General features: G+C 44.0%; 1 protein-coding gene across 2 annotated transcripts in view; it reads left to right on the forward strand.

The window, feature by feature from the left end:
* Positions 1–24,247, forward strand: part of FRMD4A (FERM domain containing 4A) — a 449,083-nt gene that overhangs the window by 64,093 nt on the left and 360,743 nt on the right. Inside the window, exon 1 of one of the 2 annotated variants that reach the window (XM_081210652.1) lies at positions 5,467–5,676. The exons of the other annotated variant lie outside the window; for it this stretch is intronic. Coding sequence (XP_081066778.1) covers positions 5,644–5,676 — 33 coding nt within the window. The 5' untranslated portion in view covers positions 5,467–5,643. Of the gene's footprint in view, positions 1–5,466; positions 5,677–24,247 lie in introns of those variants that run through there. 2 annotated transcript variants of the gene reach the window in all.

Raw genomic sequence — 24,247 nt, forward strand, 5'->3', positions numbered from 1 at the left:
GGGGAGGGGGGCGGAGAGAAGGGATTTCTAACAGAAATCCAACAGGTTCAGCAGAAACCATTACTGATGCCATTGATGCCATTGTGGACTGTCATTGGGAGCTCTGTTTGGGATAAGACAGCTAAGAAATCGCCATTGTCTCCTGATGAACAGCCAGTCACTCAAAACAGGACTAGTATTGACAGGACTAGTGTTAATGCCTCTGTCTCTTGTTGTATCTGTTGAACTTTTGTGTCGACTTTCCCCCTGGCCCTTTTGGGGTCTTATTTTGTGCACATATGCTGAATAGATGCTGGCTTGTGGTGAGTGGGCAGGGCAGGGCAGGCAGAAGACGGAATAAATTTCAAAAGGGGGTCAGCCCAAAAAATATTTGAGAAACATTCATTTATCATTTGGATTGTAACCTTTCTTCTAACATACGCCCCCCGCTGCCCCTGCCCACACTTGCCAGCTATTGAAAGCGAAGGTGTTCCCCTTTGGTCTTCTGGAGCCACACCAAGAAGAAATAAGAATAAAACCTCATAAATTTATGAATGAAAAGCATAGTGCAAAGGAAAAGCAACATTAATATTCTACAGGCTCCATATGCTAAAAATAAAATGATACATTGCAGTGGGTGATTAGCATGTCTCCCTCCACCACTCTTAGATCTTTGTACAATGCCAGCGACAGTCAGATTGCCTGGACGTCTCCATGGCAACCCCTTGATGCTTCCTTTTGTTCAGCTGATAATCTGCCCAGTCACATGATCACCAAGCAGCATGCAGATGAAATGGAGCCCAGAAGCAGCAGCAGCAGCAGCCCATTGTATTATCCTCATTAAGAAACCTTGGGAATGTGTGGGGCTGTGGGAGGGGGCGAAGGAGGCCTAGGAGGTTCCCAGCCAGAGCCGGCCGCAGAGCCACCCCCCCCCCTTGCTTGTTCGGAAGATTGTAATGCACTTGAACTTGCTCCCCACCATCACATCCATTCCGGTGACCGCAAGGACTGGCGCTGCTCAAAGGTGTTTTCTCATTAGACTTTCAAAACCCTCGTTTGTACTGTGTGCGTGCTCTAGTATGCCTGCTGGATGTGCCTGGCCTTCCACGGAATCAGAAAGCAGAAATTGTGAGGGCGAAGCAGGGCTGGGGCTCTGACTCCGTGCGAAGCTGCCTGAGGTTTAAGATGGAGATCTTTTCTCAAGTTCTCCCACCTTCTCCAGTGGGAAGAACCTTTCCTTCAGTGACACATCAGTTTTGTGGAATACTTTTCCCAGAAAGGTTTTATGGCTCCAGGTTCCAACCCTTTCAAAATGTATTTATTTACAGTGGTACCTTTAGTTGCAGACACGATCCATTCTGGGGTGCCGTTCGCATCCCGAAAAGTCTGCAACTAGAGTAGTGCTTGATAGAACGCTTCTGTGCATGCATGAAGCACACAGAACGCTTCTGCACACACACGCGGGGCAAAACCCGGAAGTATACACTTCCCGGTTTGTCGCATTCGCAAGCTGAAAAGACTCAACATGAACCTAACGCAACACGAGGTATGACTGTACTTTCAAACATTTATAGGCTGCATTTCTGGGTGCAAAGCAACTGACAAACAAACAAGCTACATGTAAAAAAAAAAAAAAATTCTAAAAGCCATGATAAAAACAGATTCACAGAGTTAAAAACAAAGACAGAGCTTCAATAACATAAAAATATTTCTGCCTCCATCCCGGACAAAAAAAATATAAATTAGTTTTTGAAATGCCTGAAGTGTAGCTGATGCCATAAGCAGTTCTACTGAGAGGGTGTTCAGAAGGTATTGAGCCACCACAGAAAAGACCCTCTCACCTGCCAACAACCCTGGGAGTCGGACACATGGAGAGATTCCCTGATTAGGATCTCAGAGCATGGGCAACACGGTACGGGTGCAGGCAGCCCACCCGATAGCTTGGGCCCAAACCATTGCAGGCTTTGAAAGCTTAAAACCAACCCTTTAAATTGGGCTTGGAAATGCGCTAGAAGCTAGTGTAGCAGGTACCCCTATCAGGACTCTGGTGACCACATTTCAAATTGGCAGAAGTTTCTGGACCATCTTTAAAGCAGCTGCACATGAAGTGCATGACTGTCATCTAGTCTGGACATGACTTCTTTTTATTTCCCTAGGCCTGGAGTGGGCAAGATGTTAGGCATATTGTTAGACTACAACTCCCATAATCTCTGATCATTGACTGTGCTGCTAGGGTCTAGCAACATCTGGAGGGCAGCAGGTTACCCACCCACCTCTGGATTAGATCTTTTGAGCGCTCATTTTTAGCACTCAAAGCTAAATAATAGTGGGATTGTTCTGTTTTATCTGAGACTGTGCTGCTGTTATTACAGTTATTTGTGGTTTTGCCTCTAACCTGCTCTGGAAGTCTTTGGGCTGCAGTAACAAATGCTTGTAGGAAGTAAAAATAACAAATTGGAGCATTATCTTCGCATATCCTGTGACCTCTGACAAGATGCTAGATGCATTTAATGAGAGATTTAATGGCCTTCCATGTTTTAGGGTATATTGGGGGAAATTAGCCATTTGGGAAAGATGCAGACCACCAAATGCCGGCTTCTCCGTCTCATTTGCAGCCATGGTGTGGCTTGTTTGCCACTAGGGATGCAAGAGAAATTAGATTCAGTTCACATGTAAAAGCGAATCTACCTAATTGTCACTTTGGGAAACAATATGCGAACTGAAATGCAGCCGTTCTTTGAAACGTGCAATTCTTTGACTTTTGTAAGGGAGTTCTCCAGCCAAGTAATTTGTACTGGAAAGTAAACCCTGCATATGAATATATTCATTACCGCACATAACATATAAAAATGCTTTATATTTTGGAAAAATCCTATGCAATATTGTGCATATAAGGTGAAGGTGCATTAAAAGATGTGTGTATTGGAATAAATTTGCACCAAAATGCGTGTGGATTTTCATGAGGACTTTGGGGTGGGGGGAAGAATTTGCAAACAGAAGTGGAAATGAGAACTGGATTTAAGATTGGCAAAATGAAAAACCAAAATTGACAGTTCACCCATCCCTGTTGCCACTAGAGGTGGCATCACAACTGGCAAAAAAAACAGATCACAAGTTGATGATGATGATGATGATGATGATGATGATGATGATGATGATGAAAGAAGAAGAAGAAGAAGACTGCCTATTAGTGCACATTTCCTGGGCAGGTTACAGGACAGTAAACAAGAAGCAGGGAAACGATTTCTCCTCCCATCTCCCTGTAAATATACAGTATTTAGGATGGGGATGCCCTTAGGCTTTGATCCTAATCACGCTTCATGTACAACATAGAAACTCCAGTAAAACCAAATGAATGACTCTAATGTCCAATATCAGTGAACGGCTGTCACTGTTAAGTGTTGCTGTTGCAAGTCTCGCATTGGATATTAATCCTGTTACTAGTCAGTAAATCATTATCAATGTAGTGGAGTCTTGATGTGCATGCATGTGATTTATTCTGCATCACTTATTAGAGACTTGTAAGTACAGTTTGAATATAAATGACAAAGTGAGCTAAAAGAAATGGATATGTTTGATAACAGTTGCAAAAGCATTTCCTTTGCTCTGGCAAACGTGTCCGGGAGCATGGGTTTGGTCAGATGGCTTTGCATTTCAATGAGGAGTTGCATTCATACTGGAAAATGGTTAAGAGCAATATCATTATTTTGGAATGCATATTAATGGTGCAGCAGTAGATGGAACGCCTTAGCAACCCACAAGCGGCAAGAGGAAGATAGTGCAAAAAGCAGAGCCTTTAGGGTGGAGAAGAAAAAGAATCACAGAGTTAATCTAGTAGACAAACAGCATTGGAAAGGCAGGTGGAGGGGGGGGGCAGATATCAAGGCAGCCCAGGCTGCTCTTATAATGTCTTGCTGTGCCTCTGGCTTTTTTCTTTTCTTTTCTTCTTTTGAAAAAGTGATTCTCTCATTTTATTGTCTCTTGGAAATAGTATCTTGATAACATAAAGCTACCGGTAATTCTGAGCAGTGGCCTCTCAGCACTGTGCAAAATAAGTCCATTGTTAATGTTAGGTGATCCTTTATCAAATATTATTTGCACACTTGTAAAGCAAATATCAAGGTTTAATTTTGAAGATGCAGGAGTTTGTGCTTGCCCTGCTTACCTCCCCCAGTCCCAGGCATGCAAGAGCAGAGGGAATGAGAGAAAGAGAGACACTTTGTCTATGCTCAGATGCTTCTCAGTGTTTCGTGGATGAGTTCTGGCATTGCAGATAGGTTTTGATATTAACTCTTGTAAAGCTTGTGTGAAAATACGTATGCAGTAAGCCTGCAGCTTACGCACATTTAACTTGTGCACATTCAGCTTTATGCACTTGGAAAAATAAAAAAATAGAAAGGGGCGGAAAGGGGGTGGGCATCTGGGGGGAAAGCCATTGCACCCAATGTGTTTTGGCTTTAGGCGTGATCCCTAGCCTGTAACCTCTGTGTAAATTGAGGGCTTACAGTATTTTAAAGTGTGCATTAAAAAGTATATATTGGCCAAAAATAACATACAAAAATGCACTATGTTAATGGAAATTACTTGCAAAATGTTTATAGTAAAAAGGTAAAGGGACCCCTGACCGTTTGGTCCAGTCGCGGACGACTCTGGGGTTGCGGCGCTCATCTCGCTTTACCAGCCGAGGGAGCCAGCGTTTGTCCGCAGACAGCTTCCGAGTCATGTGGCTGGCAGGACTAAGCCACTTCTGGCGAACCAGAGCAGCGCACGGAAATGCTGTTTACCTTCCTGCTGGAGCGGTACCTATTTATCTACTTGCACTTTGACATGCTTTCGAACTGCTAGTTGGCAGGAATGTATATAGTAGAGACAAATTAATACAATGATGTGTAAATTAGCATAAATATGCAGTATAATGCTAATGGACTTTTGCAAATACTTTTTTTTGCAATTGCAGACATGTGGAAACATGGTGTACGGAATTTAAGAGAAACTGAAACTCACAGATTTATTCATTCTTAGTTCAGTCCCCCCAATTATATAATTGGACCCCCAACTACTTAACCCTCCATACGTTGAGTGTTACCTGTGTTCTTGAATTGAAGGCAGGTTCAGGTTTGAATTGAAGGAAGTGTTCAGATTTAAGGCAAAAACAGATCCAAAGCACCCAGGAAACTTGCTACTCGTGAGTTCTGGCAATCAGGATTTTCCTTTCCCTTTCCTTTGAATCCAGTTGATTGATAGGAGGGGCTGGGCTGCTTTCCGCTGGCCACAGATGCTCAGAGACAAGCCCATAGCTTCCACTTGTCCTGCGTGACCTGATCCCTCTGCTTTGCTTCAGATCTCCTGTTGCTGAACGCATTACGTAATAGAAGGAGCATTTGTCAGTGACTATAGTACGTAGCTGCAGGCACATTATGCACAGAGGGAGGGAGGGCGGGAGGGAGAAGGAGGCTTCTCTGGCCCCGTGTTCCTCACAGCGCAGAGTGAGGAGGAGTTGAAGACAGGCAGGTCTGCTGCTGCTGCTGCTGCTGCCTCAGCTTCTCTGAGGGGAAGTCGCTGCTGGGTTTGGACATGGTTTCATTCATCATATGGGATACTTGAAGAAGAAAAAGAGAGAAACTAAGTTGGAGAAAAGAGGATTGGCATGAGGAAGAAAGCAAAATGGAAGGGCTTCTCTCTCCCATGAGAACCAAGGTAAGGAGATACATTTCAATGCTTTCCCAGGGAAAGGAAGTGTGTGGAAGAGATGCCTCAGTTTTTGTCTATTGTGAATCTGTACTTTTGATTTAGAGGAGGACAGCCAGATGGCTGAAAGGAGGAGAAACCCCTCATTTCCCTCTTCCTCTGCTTCAGAGGGATTCCTTTGTAAAGGATTTCTCCTTAGCCGCTCACACTTTTCCTGTGGGTTTCCTGTCGGGATGCTTTTCATTGTGTTGTGTGGGAAGCAGGGACTGTGCGCACCCGGGGAGCTGTTCAGTTGAAAGGGTCCCTGCACATCATGCTGTGGGCTGTGTGGCTTATAATGATTATTACTATTACTGCTATTTGTGGAGGAACAGCATTTTTTCAGACAGCAGAATTGCATTTAGGCAAGGAATCGACATAGCTTTTGTTTACTTCTATCTGCTGCAAAAGCATTTTTGTGTGAAAGAGACCAAATTTGCGCTGGGAGACTGTAAAGGGTGCAAGAGGACTTGCTCGAAGCGAGGCTTTATTTGTCCTTTGAGTTTTACGCTAGAAAGCTGCTCAATGATTTCTTTTAATGCAGTGAGGTTTAAGAAATAAAGAGAATGCCATAGAAGTGAAGTTTGTGCTAATCTTGATTTTACATTTACAGCTTGTGGTGGCATTTTGCTGAGGTGAAAATGCTGGTGGTCCACTAGTCATGTTGACATGCCTCTCACAAAGTTTGTTGAGTGACTGATCTAAATAAGGTGGACTAAAACTAGTTGGTGTCATTTCTTTGTTTTGTTTAATGTTTTATAATGTGCTTTATAGGAAAGCTGTGAGGGAGGGCATTGCGGTCCCGGTTTGAAGTGACTTGAGACTAAGCGATAATGACTGGTTCAAAGCCACACAATGAACCACACAGTGGTAGAGGCAAGACTTGAACCCAGCCTTCTAAGAGGCAAGGGCTAAGCTGCTTTGGGGGAATGGGCACACCAGTGCACACGCACCTCAACAAAACCCCAGCACGGGCCCATGTGTACGTTATGTGTGTGCGTACATGGGAGAGAGAGCCACCTTGAATGGTCCTCTGTCACAGTTAATGTGACCAAGAAACAGAAGTATGTGTGTGAGTGCTATGAGGGGGGAGTCAGGTTTATCCTTAGTGTCTCTGCTGGAGTTCTCTCAGTCGCACCCGTGGCCTGCTGTGTGGAACAGAGTCAGCAGCAGACAGAACTGGCCCCAGGTGCTCCTGCAAAATACAGGTCCTGCTGTTCACAGTGCAGGCATTTCACTAGTGCTCACACATTTGAAGCTGTGTGTGTCTTTAGTATGCTAGATTAATTTTGTTTAGCATGGATTGCATGCAGTTCAACAGGATTGTTGACTTGTCTTGGCACATTCAGCTTTTGGGAAGAGCCACGTGGACCCTGGTCTCAGAAACCAGGCAGTGTGTAGATGCCCATGCAGCTGACCACATGTTCAAGCCATTCCTAAAACTTTGCTCACATCAGTTTCCCTAGAAGAGAAACACCCTAGAAGAGAGCCAAGGGAGGAGAGGCTGGTTTTAGCTATTCTGAGTGAACGGTATCGAACAATAGCTCTTTCTGAAGTCACTCTGCCTCCAAACTCCCTAAGATCGGTTTATCAGGAACAGTGTTTCCTGAACCAGCCCCACCTCATGTCACTTGATTTCCCTTAGCCACTAGGCTCCTCCTCATCCCCAAACTGCACACCTCCTGCCCCCTTATTTAGCTATGAGCTGCCCAGGGGAGGAGGTTGGCAGCGATGGTCAGGGAGAGGTAATGGGATTCTCCCTCTCAGCTGCCGCCTCCACCCTCATTGCTCAGGACAAGCGCCGGCTCCTCCTCCTTCCTCAGCTCGGCAGCAGCAGTGCTGGTGGGGAAATATAGACATTCCAGGACCAAAGCACAAAACAGGATGGCTTCTGTCATTCTGGGATTGTCGCTGGAAAATCAGGACACTTGGAGGGGATGCAGTCTGATACATATACCTCTTTGGTGATCAAGTGGTGGGTTGTTGCAACCCATAGATGTGGGTTTCACAAACACCCTTTTGAGAGGGAATGAGAGGGTGGATGAGAGAGAGGGGAAGAATGTGAGAACAGGACAGCTGTAGATAAAGACAGGAAAGGAAAAATTAATGCAACAAATAAAAAGTGGGTCAAATATTGCTGGCTATTGAGGAAGTGCAGCACAATGAGCCTGGAAAGGTTCAAGGCCACTGAATGAACGTAGATACAAATCCCTGTGGGGAAGAAGCTTAATTCCTAGAAGAAAGAGCTGCTGGGCCCCAAGTTCACCTGAAATGCCCCCCGCTAGAATTGAAACGCTTCTGCCCAGTCTCTGGTGTGTGCAGAGACTCTAGTTTCTCAGTGACGTCGGAAATGCGCTCTGCACCTGGGGAACTTGAGCTATTTTTATTTCATGTGCTTCAGCCCTGTCTTCAGCCATTGAGAAACCTCTGTCAGGAGTGACCTATTGCACAAATAAAGTCCTGTCTTTCCAGGGCACACCGTTGTTGTTACCGCAGTTGTTATGACTGTTGGCATTAAATAAATGTTAATTACAGTAGCTTCAACAGCATTGGAACAGCAATTTAAAAAGATAATACCCCAAGCTATTCATATAGACATGCAACCATGAATAAAATATTGTTTTTCTGAGTGGGTGATTCACCAATCACTTATCCTAATAGAATCTGATAGGAAGCAAAGTAGCACAGCAGTGAATTGGTCCTTTAAAGGAAACTATGGAAACAGCAATCCACACCCTTTACTATTTGGTCTTTTTCAAACAGGTGCCAACAAGCCAACTCTTTTCATGTTGCCTTTATAGTCAATTTAATTACAAAGTATTATATGAATGATATAATGTTATACTTTTGTACAACAACATAGTCCAGTGATTAGGAAGACAGTGTGTGGGTGTTTCAGTTTTGATTTTGAGTCTGGTAATTGTTGTCTAAAAGCTTGGGACTAAAATTAATTGATTGATTTTTGTTTTGTTTTGTTTTGCAAGTACATTCTTTCTATTCTTCAGTAACAGGCTGCGTTGCCGGAGGCTCTTAGGAAGCTGGGCTTGGTGTAGTAATCTTGGTTGAGAAAATGACAAAGAATATTATGGAGGAGGGAGAACATGGGACAATTATATCTTTTGAAACAATCTTAATAGGGCAATGCTTTTCCACCACCATTGTGACTGTTTTTCGTTTTAATAAAAAATTGCCAGTATTCTCAATTTACTGTTCTCTATGGACAAAATTATAATAGTGTTGGTGATAGTTCCACTGTATGCTCATTTGTCCATTTCCTTGAAATGGTGACCTGAGGCAAACTAGCATGATACTGATTTGCCATCTGGTTAACATCATAATTACTATTTGGGGCTGGGTGTCCTTTAATAATAAATATTTTCTGGACCACAAAATGGACAGTTACATGGAATAGGAATCAAAAGTGGACAGGCGTTACATTACATTGATCAAGTTATTTAATGAAATGTGAGGATATGTTGATACCTAAATAGGAAAAGCAGATGGTATCAGTTCCAAATAGCTATTTTAGGGGCACCCAAGAGCTGGCTTTTTCTTACAGAACCAACCCAGAAATGCTGGCACCCCAAGCACAGGCCATGCCATGGAGGTCTGTTGAAACGTCTACCAAGGGCTCTGTCAGAAGTGATGGGGAGGGCACAAGACCCTCAAAGGCTTAGTGACCTTTCCAAAGCACTGCCACAATTGTTCTTTGCACGGAGCACCCCAGAATGTTTGAGCAACATGAGGAAAATGGTCCATTTGAATTACCTGAGCACCCATCCCCCACGGGCCAAGGGAACCCAAAAGCCACCAGAATCTTGGAGGCATTTCTACTTGTTTCTAAAAAATTACATTCCATTTTTTGTGGGGCAGGGAAACATCAACTTGCCTGAAAGTGTTGTTGTTATGAGGCTGAATGTAAAGCAGTTTGTAAAGCACTGTGTACTTTAAAAAAATCTAGGCAAATACTATATAATAACGATGATGATATTATACTTGGCAGTCACTTTGCGCTTGTACAAATAAATGGGATCAAAATTAAGGGAGGAGAAGGGAAAGCTGACATTTCTTTCTGTGAAACCATATGGGGAGTGAGTATAATGTATATTTTTAAACTAATTTGCGTTCTCTTCAAAGTACTTAGCAGATGGCAAAAGCAAATGCTTGCATTTCATGAAAACCCAATGCAAATCCTGTAACCGAAAATGAAACCTTGTGGCTGATGTATTTCCCTGCTAGTGCATTAGAAAAGGTGAAATCGAGTTTGGGGACATTTCCTAGTTCATGTTGACAGTGTAATACAGTCCTGGGCTGCTGTAGGTGGCAAAAGCAAAATAATAATAAGTGCCTTTAAAAATCACTCATTTGTCCACCTGCAATCCTTTCTATTTTGTGCTTAGTCACTCTGCACTGGTGGCTTTAGCAGGGGTTACTGGGTCTGTTAATTCTTGTGGCTAACTAACTACAGTGGTAACTTGGTTTACAAATTTAAGCTGTTCTGGAAGTCCGTTCTTAAACCAAAACAGTTCTTAAACTGAGGTGCGCTCTCCCTAATGAGGCCTCACGCTGCCGCGGCCCTTCCACCGTTCGGATTCTGTTCTTAGACCGAGGTAAAGTTCTCAAACCAGGACACTATTTCCAGTTTTGCGGAGCTTGTAAACCGAATTGTTCTTAAACTGGACTGTTGTTAAACCAAGGTACTGTACCACTGTACTGCCATGTTTTCAGTAACTGGGTTGTATGAAGAAATACTCTTAAAGTTAGTGATCTGTCTTGTATTTGGTTCAGGTAGGTAGCCGTGTTGGTCTGATGCAATATATATATATATATATATATATATATATATATATATATATTTGCTTTCGTAGATTTTCACGGGTACAGGAATGTAGGTTTTGGTGTCTTCGGGTGTCTTCCCGTGTAAGAGTTGGGGTGTCTAGGCGACGTTTCGACGAGGTCTCACTCGTCATCTTCAGGCTGGTGCTTTCGGCTTCATGTTACTAGAACAGAGCAGGATCTCAGTGTTTGAGTTCCTATAAATACTGTTGAGGGGGTGTGGTGTATAGCCTCCAACGTTCTGGGCAGAGAGGAAGTTCCTAGGTTAATGTGCCTTTTCTTCTTTTGTTCATTAATTACTTGAGGGATATCTTGAGTGATTACTTGAGTGATATTCTGAGTACCACTTAGGAGGGTCATTAGGTGTGGATTAGTTGCTAAAGCTTTCGTGTCTTGACCTCTTGACCTTGTGAAGAGTTTTTCTGAGAAGATGGCTGTACTGCACTTAGTTGTGCTCTGGCTTGGCTTCGTGTATAGGGGCGAGCTGAGGTTTTGTGCCCTGTGCCAGCCAGATCTGTGTAGGGATTGCAGGGGGGTGCAGCATCCGGAGGTGCCACTATGGTTTGGCTACTGGATGGTGTCTGTAATTTATCTGTGGAGAGGGTCTGGGTTTGGGTCTGGTGTGGTTGATTGGAGATGGCGTTCTGTGTGCCTCTGGTTCTGGTGTCGGTTTTTGTGGGGAGGGCTAATTTCCAGATGTCTGGCAGGCGGGACGTGTCGTCACGCTTGTTCATGTTGTGAGGGTGTTTCTCTATCTCGATGGCTTCCATGATTATTCTCTTGTGGTGATGTTCCATGTTAAAGAGCAATTTGGAATCTGCAAAATTAATTTCGTGTCCTGTTTCTTTCATGTGTTGGTAAAGAGAGGAAGTTTTTTCTTCTTTTTTGACGGCATGCTTGTGTTCTGCGATACGTGCATTTATTCGTCTGTTTGTTTGTCCAATGTACGTGGCTGGGCAGACTTTGCAGGGTATTTCATAGACCCCTTGGTTTTCTAACTGGATTTTATCTTTTGGGTTTCTGAGGATATTGGCTATTTTTTGGTTGGTGCAAAAGGCTGTTTTGATATTGTGTTTATGGAGGATTTTGCTAATTTTATCTGTAGTGCCCTTGATATAAGGAAGGAGGGCCATGCCATTGTTTTCTTCTGTGTCTTGGTTTTTGGGGGGTGTTTCTTTTTGGATTAGCTTCGTAACCCTGTTTTGCTGGTATCCGTTGGCGATTAACACATTTGAGAGATTCTGTAACTCAGTTGTCAAGTGGTCTTTGTCAGCCAGGCGTTTGGTTCTGGAGATGAGAGTCTTGGCTACGGAGTTTATTTGTGCAGGGTGGTGGTGTGATTGTGCATGTAAGTAGCGGTTGGTGTGTGTTTTTTTCCGGTAGATAGTGTGTCCTAGGGAGCCATCAGGTTTTTTGTAGATTAGGACGTCAAGGAAGGGAAGTTGGTTGTTGGCTTCTATTTCCATAGTGAATTGTATTTTGGGGTGTAGGCTGTTGAGATGTGTGAGGAAGCTATCTAGTTTTTCCTTCCCGTGTGGCCAAATTACAAAGGTGTCGTCAACATATCTGAGCCAAAGTTTGGGTTTGTGTTCTGACTTGTCTAAAGCATTGGTTTCAAAGTGTTCCATGTACAGATTTGCGATGACCGGTGAGAGGGGTGATCCCATAGGTGCTCCTTCTATCTGTTTGTATCTTTGTCCATTGTGGATGAAGTACGTGTTGGTTAGGCAGTGGTTGGTCAGGTCCAGGATGTATTAGGGGGGATTGTATTTGTTTTGAATGGCTGTCAAGGCTTCAAGTAATCACTCAAGATATCCCTCAAGTAATTAATGAACAAAAGAAGAAAAGGCACATTAACCTAGGAACTTCCTCTCTGCCCAGAACGTTGGAGGCTATACACCACACCCCCTCAACAGTATTTATAGGAACTCAAACACTGAGATCCTGCTCTGTTCTAGTAACAAGAAGCCGAAAGCACCAGCCTGAAGATGACGAGTGAGACCTCGTCGAAACGTCGCCTAGACACCCCAACTCTTACACGGGAAGACACCCAAAGACACCAAAACCTACATATATATATATATATATATATATATATATATATATATATATATATATATATATGCTTTCGTAGATTTTCACGGGTACAGGAATGCAGGTTTTGGTGTCTTCGGGTGTCTTCCCGTGTAAGAGTTGGGGTGTCTAGGCGACGTTTCGACGAGGTCTCACTCGTCATCTTCAGGCTGGTGCTTTCGGCTTCTTGTTACTGGAACAGAGCAGGATCTCAGTGTTTGAGTTCCTATAAATACTGTTGAGGGGGTGTGGTGTATAGCCTCCAACGTTCTGGGCAGAGAGGAAGTTCCCAGGTTAGTGTGCCTTTTCTTCTTTTGTTCATTAATTACTTGAGGGATATCTTGAGAGATTTCTTGAGTGATATTCTGAGTACCATTTAGGAGGGTCATTAGGTGTGAATTAGTTGCTAAAGCTTTCGTGTCTTGACCTCTTGAGCTTGTGAAGAGTTTTTCTGAGAAGATGGCTGTACTGCACTTAGTTGTGCTCTGGCTTGGCTTCGTGTATAGGGGCGAGCTGTGGTTTTGTGCCCTGTGCCAGCCAGATCTGTGTAGGGATTGCAGGGGGGTGCAGCATCCGGAGGTGCCACTATGGTTTGGCTATTGGATGGTGTCTGTAATTTATCTGTGGAGAGGGTCTGGGTTTGGGTCTGGTGTGGTTGATTGGAGATGGCGTTCTGTGTGCCTCTGGTTCTGGTGTCGGTTTTTGTGGGGAGGGCTAATTTCCAGATGTCTGGCAGGCGGGACGTGTCGTCACGCTTGTTCATGTTGTGAGGGTGTTTCTCTATCTCGATGGCTTCCATGATTATTCTCTTGTGGTGATGTTCCATGTTAAAGAGCAATTTGGAATCTGCAAAATTAATTTCGTGTCCTGTTTCTTTCATGTGTTGGTAAAGAGAGGAAGTTTTTTCTTCTTTTTTGACGGCATTCTTGTGTTCTGCGATACGTGCATTTATTCGTCTGTTTGTTTGTCCAATGTACGTGGCTGGGCAGACTTTGCAGGGTATTTCATAGACCCCTTGGTTTTCTAACTGGATTTTATCTTTGGGGTTTCTGAGGATATTGGCTATTTTTTGGTTGGTGCAAAAGGCTGTTTTGATATTGTGTTTATGGAGGATTTTGCTAATTTTATCTGTAGTGCCCTTGATATAAGGAAGGAGGGCCATGCCATTGTTTTCTTCTGTGTCTTGGTTTTTGGGGGGTGTTTCTTTTTGGATTAGTTTCGTAACCCTGTTTTGCTGGTATCCGTTGGCGATTAACACATTTGAGAGATTCTGTAACTCAGTTGTCAAGTGGTCTTTGTCAGCCAGGCGTTTGGTTCTGGAGATGAGAGTCTTGGCTACGGAGTTTATTTGTGCAGGGTGGTGGTGTGATTGTGCATGTAAGTAGCGGTTGGTGTGTGTTTTTTTCCGGTAGATAGTGTGTCCTAGGGAGCCATCAGGTTTTTTGTAGATTAGGACGTCAAGGAAGGGAAGTTGGTTGTTGGCTTCTATTTCCATAGTGAATTGTATTTTGGGGTGTAGGCTGTTGAGATGTGTGAGGAAGCTATCTAGTTTTTCTTTCCCGTAATTTGTAATTTCTTTCCCGTAATTTGTAATTTGGCCACACGGGAAAGAAAAACTAGATAGCTTCCTCACACATCTCAACAGCCTACACCCCAAAATACAATTCACTATGGAAATAGAAGCCAACAACCAACTTCCCTTCCTTGACGTCCTAATCTACAAAAAAACCTGATGGCTCCCTAGGACACACTATCTACCGGAAAAAAACACACACCAACCGCTACTTACATGCACAATCACACCACCACCCTGCACAAATAAACTCCGTAGCCAAGACTCTCATCTCCAGAACCAAACGCCTGGCTGACAAAGACCACTTGACAACTGAGTTACAGAATCTCTCAAATGTGTTAATCGCCAACGGATACCAGCAAAACAGGGTTACGAAACTAATCCAAAAAGAAACACCCCCCAAAAACCAAGACACAGAAGAAAACAATGGCATGGCCCTCCTTCCTTATATCAAGGGCACTACAGATAAAATTAGCAAAATCCTCCATAAACACAATATCAAAACAGCCTTTTGCACCAACCAAAAAATAGCCAATATCCTCAGAAACCCCAAAGATAAAATCCAGTTAGAAAACCAAGGGGTCTATGAAATACCCTGCAAAGTCTGCCCAGCCACGTACATTGGACAAACAAACAGACGAATAAATGCACGTATCGCAGAACACAAGAATGCCGTCAAAAAAGAAGAAAAAACTTCCTCTCTTTACCAACACATGAAAGAAACAGGACACGAAATTAATTTTGCAGATTCCAAATTGCTCTTTAACATGGAACATCACCACAAGAGAATAATCATGGAAGCCATCGAGATAGAGAAACACCCTCACAACATGAACAAGCGTGACGACACGTCCCGCCTGCCAGACATCTGGAAATTAGCCCTCCCCACAAAAACCGACACCAGAACCAGAGGCACACAGAACGCCATCTCCAATCAACCACACCAGACCCAAACCCAGACCCTCTCCACAGATAAATTACAGACACCATCCAGTAGCCAAACCATAGTGGCACCTCCGGATGCTGCACCCCCCCTGCAATCCCTACACAGATCTGGCTGGCACAGGGCACAAAACCACAGCTCGCCCCTATACACGAAGCCAAGCCAGAGCACAACTAAGTGCAGTACAGCCATCTTCTCAGAAAAACTCTTCACAAGCTCAAGAGGTCAAGACACGAAAGCTTTAGCAACTAATTCACACCTAATGACCCTCCTAAATGGTACTCAGAATATCACTCAAGAAATCTCTCAAGATATCCCTCAAGTAATTAATGAACAAAAGAAGAAAAGGCACACTAACCTGGGAACTTCCTCTCTGCCCAGAACGTTGGAGGCTATACACCACACCCCCTCAACAGTATTTATAGGAACTCAAACACTGAGATCCTGCTCTGTTCCAGTAACAAGAAGCCGAAAGCACCAGCCTGAAGATGACGAGTGAGACCTCGTCGAAACGTCGCCTAGACACCCCAACTCTTACACGGGAAGACACCCGAAGACACCAAAACCTGCATATATATATATATATATATATATATATATATATATATATATATATATAACACATTGTCCAGTAGCACCACGTTTGTCCTTGGTATAAGCTTCGGTGTGCATGCACGCCAAGAGCTGGGATTAATCTCCGCAGCCCTTGAGCTCCCATGCCTTCATTCAGTGTCAAAGTTCAGCCCTAGATCATGTGATTGATGAAGATGAGTGATCCGCTGTGCATGTCTGTTTTCTCACTTACAGCCAGACAGGGAGTCCCTCTGCCTGTAGCTCCACCAAGTGCTGGTCTTCCAGCAAGCAGGCACTGAGAGAAGATGTGGCTACAGTTGGACTGGTCTGGCCAGGAGTCCAAAGCCATGAACTTGGTGGTGTGATCTGGAGCCAGCCATGGTCTCGCAGGGAGTTGTGAGGATCAAACAGGATAACCCTGTGTATTCCACCACCCAGTATTGAGAAGAATGGGATGCAGATATAGGATGAATTATAAACAGATGTAAATTAGCCCTCTTCTCTAAGTGCTTGTTGTCCTTGGGAGACAGGGAGGGAGCCATGCCCTTCCCCCGTCACTGGCCAGGCCCAAAGAGCCACGTGGACGGTTCATCCTCTGCCTCCCAGGAAGCTAATTGTGGCAGAAGGGGAGTCTGTCCAGTCTCATCCACCAGCCCATGAAGGAGCCGCTGCTGTGAAGCTTGCTTTCCTTTTCCCTCCTCATTCATTTTCCCTTTTGTATTATATCTATTAGCTTGTGGGGTTCCCTTAACATTTATTATACATCTGGTGTATAATAAGGCTTTCATCTAGCCTTGAGGCCTGGCACTTCCTTGATTATAAACTGGGACAAATAGGCCCCTTGTTTTCTGCTGATTTCCTTATATGTGTTATTTCACAAAGAACATATTTCAGAAGCAGATTTCATAGGCCAGTAATTTGTTTGGTTAGTGGTTGCCTCACTGTCTTCTTATGTTATGGCTACTTAATAACATAGTGACAGTTGTGAAATAAAGTGTGGAGGTAAATTGCACATCAAACAGTAATTGCATTATACCATGTAATAGTCTTAAGCACATTAAATCATGGGCCCTTAATGCATTTATACCTTAGGATCTTCATAATTGGCACATAAATATGCATGAGGTTAAGGAGAAGGGGCAGGATGTGGTGGTTTGATGGGCTGCCGTGTGGAAAATGTAGTAGTTAAACAGAAGGCTCCATCAACATTGCAGTAACTTTTTTCAGATTGGTAGATAAGGATTGTACAAACGGATAAGTCACTAAAGTGAAAATGCCTGGTTTGGGGATAATCAAATGTAATTGGGATGCAGATCAATATTGTGTTACTGTTCCGTTGTTCAGTGGGACTCTGTAGTTCTGTGCCTCTTGGGCAGGGCCGGCCCACCCACAAGGCAAGGTGAGGCAACCGCCTCAGGCAGCAGGATCCACAGGGGCAGCAGATCTGGCCTGCAAGGAATGTGTTGCCCACTGTTGTTGCCGCGGTGGCAGCCATAGCTGTTTTGCCCTCCTTGGAGGCCAGATCTGTCATGTCCTCTGCAACCTCCCCCCCCCCTACAGCAGCCTCTTGGTAAAGGAGGAAATGACCGCCCCCTCCTGGGTCTCCTAGGGTCTGCACCTACCTGGTGTGATTCAGAGCAGCCCCTGCCTCCACCACAGCCTTTGATTCCCACTTCAACCATTGGGTAAGGCTGATTTGATTCTCCCCCATGTTCCCAAGGTAGATTTCCATTCCCCACCATTTTGTGGTTTGCCTCAGGTGCCAAAAAGTCTTGAGCTAGTCCTGGCCCATATCACAAGGGATCCATGGCTGCCACTGACCCATGCCACTTCCTCAGTCGCACGTGACTTGTGTGGGGCTGTCGCTGTGTTCCACTTACTGGAACCAGGGATGCCACAGATATCTGTGCTTTTCTGCTTCCGAGGTGCAAGCTGCATATCTGTTGTTCAGATAAATGCTCAGACAGGCATCAGGTTTAAGAATGTGATTGTGAGGGAATAAAAGGGATGGCTGTCTGCACCATCTGCAGGGCAATTAAGTTACTGGTTTTGCTTCTAAAGTGCATGCAATACACAAAAAGTGTTCAGGTCTGCATTAGTTTGATATGTTTTTAAACAGGAGAAATGATGCCAATTAAGCCATTTGTGAGTAAAAGCAATATACATGCAATGTCAAACAATGATTGGGGTCTGCGTTGCTAAATAATAATAATATTGGTGTCTATGGGCAGGGTGGATTCTTGATCCAGCAGAAAAATGTTCCAAACCTGCATTGCCAGTATGCAGGAAGGCAGCAACATTTTCTGATTCACCCCACCCTTGCTACACCTTCAGTAGAGAAGTCTGCCTTAACTGTGTGTCAGACCATGGGAGACGTGGACTTGAGACAGAGTCTGAAAATTCCTTGGTTTACATCCAGGCCTTGTTGGCCCTTGGGAACTCTCCTTGGCGCTGTGACCACTAGCATCCCTGGCCTTTTGCTCTGTGGGCTCCTCTACAGGACCAGAACTGGAGATGCCTTTCCAAGTAAGCTGTGCGTCCTTCTCTTGATCACCCCCCAAGGAATCCGGGGTCCTGAGAAGCTTTGCTTGCAATGCTTGCCATTCTTGGCAGCACACCAGCCATTCAAACCCCCTTGATTGTCTTCTGGCTTTGCAAGGTCCATTTGCATCATTGAGAGGAAGAATGGGGCTGCCTTCCTTGTCTCCTCCTGCTTCTTCTCTGAGGAGTCGTATCCTAGGGTTGGGGCCCAGACACTGTAACATTACACAGCAGCTATTTCAAAGGAGGCACAAGAATGAAGGCTTATGCTGAGTTAGAGTTGACTCTGAAACTTCTCCTACAGTGAAATTTGAGAAGATGTGGAGGTTCTTTCCCCAGCAAAATCTCCAAGGAATTTAAGGGGAAGCAAAAAGAGCAATGTCACCCGTCAATGAAAAGACAATGCCATTGATTAGACTCCTTACAGAACAAGGGAAGAGGACGTTGCATGTGTTTGCTGGGATTGAAGATGCCATGTTTGGTCCCTTGAGACACACCCCAAAATGGAGATTTGCCTCAAGTGTCTAAGCTCTGAGGACCTGCAGACCACCTCTGCTTCCTCAAAGTTATGAAATAAAAGTGTGTTAGAGCATTTTCTATATTTTGTCTTGTGAGCAACTAGACATTTTTCTTCTCATGCCATCTTTGTAGATCTTATTCAAGTATAGGCTCTTCCTTCATCACAGATCAGTGCCAATCTGATTTTTAAATAAGTGCCAAGGGTAAAATTCCTTGGCAATTCCTGTCAATGTGCCACATACCAGTCAGTCTATAAACTTGGGTGTGTCTCTCCTCACCGGCTTTTTCTATACAATTAATCACACATACAGCGCCAGCTGCAGGTCTTCACATAGACAATGCTACCTCCAGTATTGTTATAATGCACACCCCTCGCACTGCAGGCTTGGAGGAGCAAAAGCAGTTGTGTAGAAGAGAGAGAAAGAAAAGTGACACATAAATGGTAAATAGTTTATTTCCCTTGAAAATTCTGCCTTTTAAAATTTTGTTTTATAATCTCCGGCCTCTCACAGCACCTCTTAATCCCCAATGCTTTGCCACCAGCAAATACTGCTGGCAGCAGCAGCAACAGCAGCAGCAGCAGGAGAATTCCAGCTTCTTTGCTCTTAGCCTTTCCCAAGGCTTGCTGCTGAATTTGCAATGAGCACCTGGCTTAAAAGCATGCAAAATGAGCTGGCCCAGTGCTTCCTCCCTCATCTTCTTTGAGAAAAACAGAAAGGGATTTTTTTGAAGGGGGTGTTGCTTGGTGGTTCTTTTTTCTTCCTTCCTTTTTTGCATTGTACTGTTTTTTGTTTGTTTGTTTTGTCCTTCAAAGCTGCCGTCTCCTTCTGGACCATCTCAAAGGGCTGAAAGAACTTTCAAATGGACTTTTCTTCTCTCCCCACAAATGCTCCCTGACTGTAAATGGAAATTAATTATCATTACATGCACTAAGCACTGCATCCACAGATAATGAGTTTTTAAGGTTGTGTACCAAAGAGTTGAGCAGAGGAGCTCCATAAAAACTGTAATGTTTAGATACAGCACATAAACCTCTAAATGGAGCTGCTTTGTGTTACCAAATCTTATTACCATTCTCAGTTTGTTTATAGGTTCTAGGATTAGCAAAATCCCATGCTGGTGTTTGTTGCTGAGAACCCGTTTTTCAAGGAATCTGTTCGCCTTCTAAAGTGTGTGCTTGCTGCCTTTGTAGTTTGAATCTCCTCTAAAGAGCTCAGCATGGCCTGTGTGAAGATTAGAGAGGGGGGAGAAATTTGATTTAGGTGAATCTACCCACTATGCACTTTGTGAAACACAGCTGCCCTTTAAAATTTGCACTTTTCTGAATTTTGCAATGTAGTTCTCCAGCCAAGTAATATGCACAGAAATTCATGCACTAGAGTAAAATCTGCAAAAGAAAGCATCTTTTAGTGAAAATAACACAAAAATGCATCATATCAGGGAACATTGCTTTGCATAACTTAGCAATACCTAGGAAAAAATATTTTATATTATAAGCAATCATGATGCAACTGTGGCATTTGTTCCAGAGTTGTGTGAAAGTTGACCAGCCTTATCCGCTAAGTGCTTTAATACTAAGTGCTGTAATATTAAAGAGCCTCTAATAATCAGGTGCGGGGGGGGGGGCAAAAGGGTAGGTAGATCATTGCCTTGATGTCCTGCTTGTCAGCTTCCCAGGGCCATTTTACTGGCCAGTGTTGGAAACAGTGTTGGAGAACTTTGTCAGATCTGGCCAGTAACTTCTTACATTCTTATTGTGCTTTAGATTACCTGTATGCAGGCAGATTAGATTATGAGGTATTCAATTATTCTAATGTGTTTCCCCATCACTTATCGAAAGAAGTCCGATATTTTTGAGGAGCAGATTTGTTGCACAAGACCTCCCAGTCAATTATAAGTGTGCCAACTGAACCTGCTGGTATGCAAATGAACCCCACCCCAAAATGGCAATGGTCTGGAAGTGCCCTCAATTAATCTGGAGTTAGTGTTGTAATACCTGCATTCCAAATAGTTGTATTCTAACTCTTACTCCAGCACCCATACCTCTCTAACCCCTTCTGGAATGTGAGTCAGGAGTGGTTGGTAGGGAGGGAGGGGTGGGTGGGTGGGTGGGTGCAGCATATGTTGAGGAGCAGGGCACGGCAGCAGCAAGGTCAGGATGTGAGGGGGCGGCCCTTACAGGATTCCTGGAATAGTTGTGCCAGTGAGCCTGCCCTGCCTGGTACACAGCAGGGATGCTATCCTGACCCTCCCCTTCAGAGTACTAGAACTCACAACACCAGTTCTGCCAAAGGCATCACATAAGGCAAGTGGCAGGTTACAGGAATGAGCTGGTATGTGAGAGCTTACATACATGGCTACGTATGAGCAACAAGCAACACACATTGATCCTGTACCTGCCTTCTGGTGGGCACAGTTTCAGTGGGGAAAATGGCTGGAGCCCCAGGACTGGGAGAGCAAGGAGGCCCTCTTCAGGTAGGTTGTCCCTGTAAGGTTTGTTCGCACTGGTGGTGAATCTCCATGTCCATGGTGAGGGGAGACAGGGCTGTCTTGGCATCAGACTCACCGTTAGCTACTTCCCAGAAGGGATAGGCTCTTGTCTGACAGGAGGAAACCAAGAACTAGGCACCTGCAGAGGGACAAAGGTAGAAGATTTCTCTGCTGATGCACTTAGGCCCTCCCTGTGGTCCAGATCTCCATCCCCCAAACCACTGGGCCACTCCCCAGGATCAGACACCTCCAACAGCCAATAATTGGTGTCCTGAAAACCACTGGGACCCTCCTCAAGGTCTTCCAGTGCCCATTCTCTGAGCTTCTCCCACCCCCTTCTCCAGATCTGACCACTTCCTCCATGGGACTCATGGCCAATGCTGCTACTGAGAGGCCAGGTCTGTGGCACCACTGCTGCCTGCCAGCTGCTTCCATTTAGGACCAAGCCAAGGTAGTTCTGCTGCATGTCCTTGGCCAAACACAGGGGTTTTAAGCAGAGGTTGGATAGCCATCTGTCATGGATGCTTTAGTTGAGATTCCTGCATTGCAGGGGGTGGGACTAGATGACCCCTGGGGTCCCTTCCAATTCCACAGTTCTGTGATTCCATGGGAAGGCTATATGCAGGCTGTGCCCAATTTGGTGTCTTCCCATTTATTTATTTATTTATTTATTTATTTTCTATACTGCCCTATATTGGAAGGTTAAGTTATATTGTCATTGCCCATTCTACCATATAATAGGCAAGTACTCGGGATGCTCTTGAAAGGGAATGCAACCAATATCCCATTCATGTTGGCAGAAGAACAGTATTATACAGAAACCAGAAGCTGTGATGACCAATGACCCTGGAGGCTTCTGCTCCAGTACTGAGCAGTGTTCATGATTATTTCTGAACATTCTGAACAGAACATAGCATTTGTACAATTCAGGTACTTAATGAATAAGACTTTCTTCTCGTATAAATCCGCACAAGAATACTTAACATTTCTATGTTGGCGAGAAGGCATTTGTCTCCCTTATGGTTCAAAGCAACTCATGTGCGTAGTTTCATTAATCTTTGCAGCATTTCCAGAAGATTGTGGTTAAGGCAGTGGGATCTTGGTCAAGCTCGTGAGGTGGTCTCAGAAAGCTACAGTCTCTCAGCCTTTCTGCTGCCACCTTCATCTCCCATGTGGGGATAATAAAAAGTACAGAGTGGTTGTGAGGAAAGCTCCTTTAGAGTGTTCCATGTGCTATAGAAAGCCTATGCAGCATTGCCTAAAATGAGCTACTGGGTGTGATTTGAACCACAGTCTGCTAGATTTTCCTTTCCCACATTTACAGCACAATCCCCTGCATAGTTTACTCAGGGATTAATTCCCACTCTGTTCAATGGGGTTTACTCTCTAGGAAGTGTGTTTGGGATTAGGGATGGGCAAGCCTATCAGTTTTGGGGTTCTCTCAGTTTCTCATTTTTCCAATGTTAAGTCCAGTTTTCAACAATTCCACATCAGTTTGTGTTTTTATTTTTTTATCCTCATGAACCAGCATTTTGGTGCAAATTTATCATAATAGCATGATAGTATGCAGTTCCTCCAAACTTCAGAACAAATGCCACAATAAAATGCCTTTTTTGTATGTTATTTTTACCAATATTTGCTTTTTTATGCACACATTACCCTAGTGTTTTTTTTTTTTGTTTTGTTTTTTTTAATGTACACATTACCTGGTTGGATAACTGAATTGCAAGATTCATAGAACTGTGATTTTTGAAGCATGGCTGTGTTTCAGTTATTGTACTGTTTCAGAAAGTGCAAATTAAGTAGGCTCACCTTTAAATGTGAACTGAATCGAACTTCTCCTAAATTCCTATTTGGGATTGCAGTATTCCTAAACGCATTTACTAGGGAGGAAGCCCCAATGAACACCGTGGAACTTAGTAAGCATGCATACAGTTACACTTCCAGCCATTGTGCTACACCAGCTCTGTCCACAGTTTCATTGCCTTTGACTAGGCTTATGCGAATTTACACCCGTTGTAACCTAGGGATAACACCATGCAGATCTTCCATCCCCCTTCACTCTGCTCTGTTATTACGTTGAAATTCAGTTCAGCCCCTGACTGAGGTCTTGGCCTGCCATACCCACTTATAAACAAATCTGTTTGAAAGTTTAATTACAAGCCTGGCTTCATTGGTAAGAAGCAATCTTCTTTAATTACATGCTTTATCAAACCTGGTGATTTAGAGCTGTATAATAATTTCTTCTAAAAGCACTGGGCTTTTCTCTAAAATTTTCTAAGGGCTATGTTTTTTGAAGCATGAGTAGATCTCATGTGTGTTTACCATTTATGACCACCTTGGTTGCCATGAATGACTAAATGCATGAGTGTGGATACCCTCATGAATACATTTTGTGAAGGTTCAAAAACTCAGAAATAAACCCAAGGGAAGGGGACAAAAGGCTTGGCAATCACCTAAATGTGTTGTCAGCATTCATTTGTGTATGCCAGAGGTGAGTATGGATCATATTTTTCTGACATTTGCAAAAAGCAGCTGAGATTGTCAACAGTGGTCCAATTGGTTTCAGACTTCAGGGCATAGGTCTGGAGGGACCAAAAGGACAGCCTCTTTGGAGGTTCGGTTCTGGTGCCCCTGCCCAATGAAGCAAAGAGCCATATGCACAAAGGGGTCTGAATAAATACGGTAAGTGCAGCACCCCAATTTCTGTGTGAGGGGTTTTTTAAATGTAAACTGTGGTTGCTTTAGTCCATGTTCAGCTTGCAAAGCAACATGCTCTGAGCACCACTGCAATGGCACGGTAGATGTGGATTCAGCTACTGCTGGGTTGCACATTGTAGTGATAGCATAACTTTTTCTGCTCGTGGTGAGATACTTCATTCACAGGTCGAAAAAGAGAGAGAGGGAGATGTCTGAATTACTATGAGGAGCTTTTGAAGGGGGGGTAAGATGTGTTTAAAAGCAATCCTGGGATCATAATAGTGAAACATTTA

The sequence above is a fragment of the Podarcis bocagei genome (genome assembly GCF_964188305.1).
Source record: "Podarcis bocagei genome assembly, chromosome: 10".
Taxonomy (NCBI): Eukaryota; Metazoa; Chordata; class Lepidosauria; order Squamata; family Lacertidae; genus Podarcis; species Podarcis bocagei.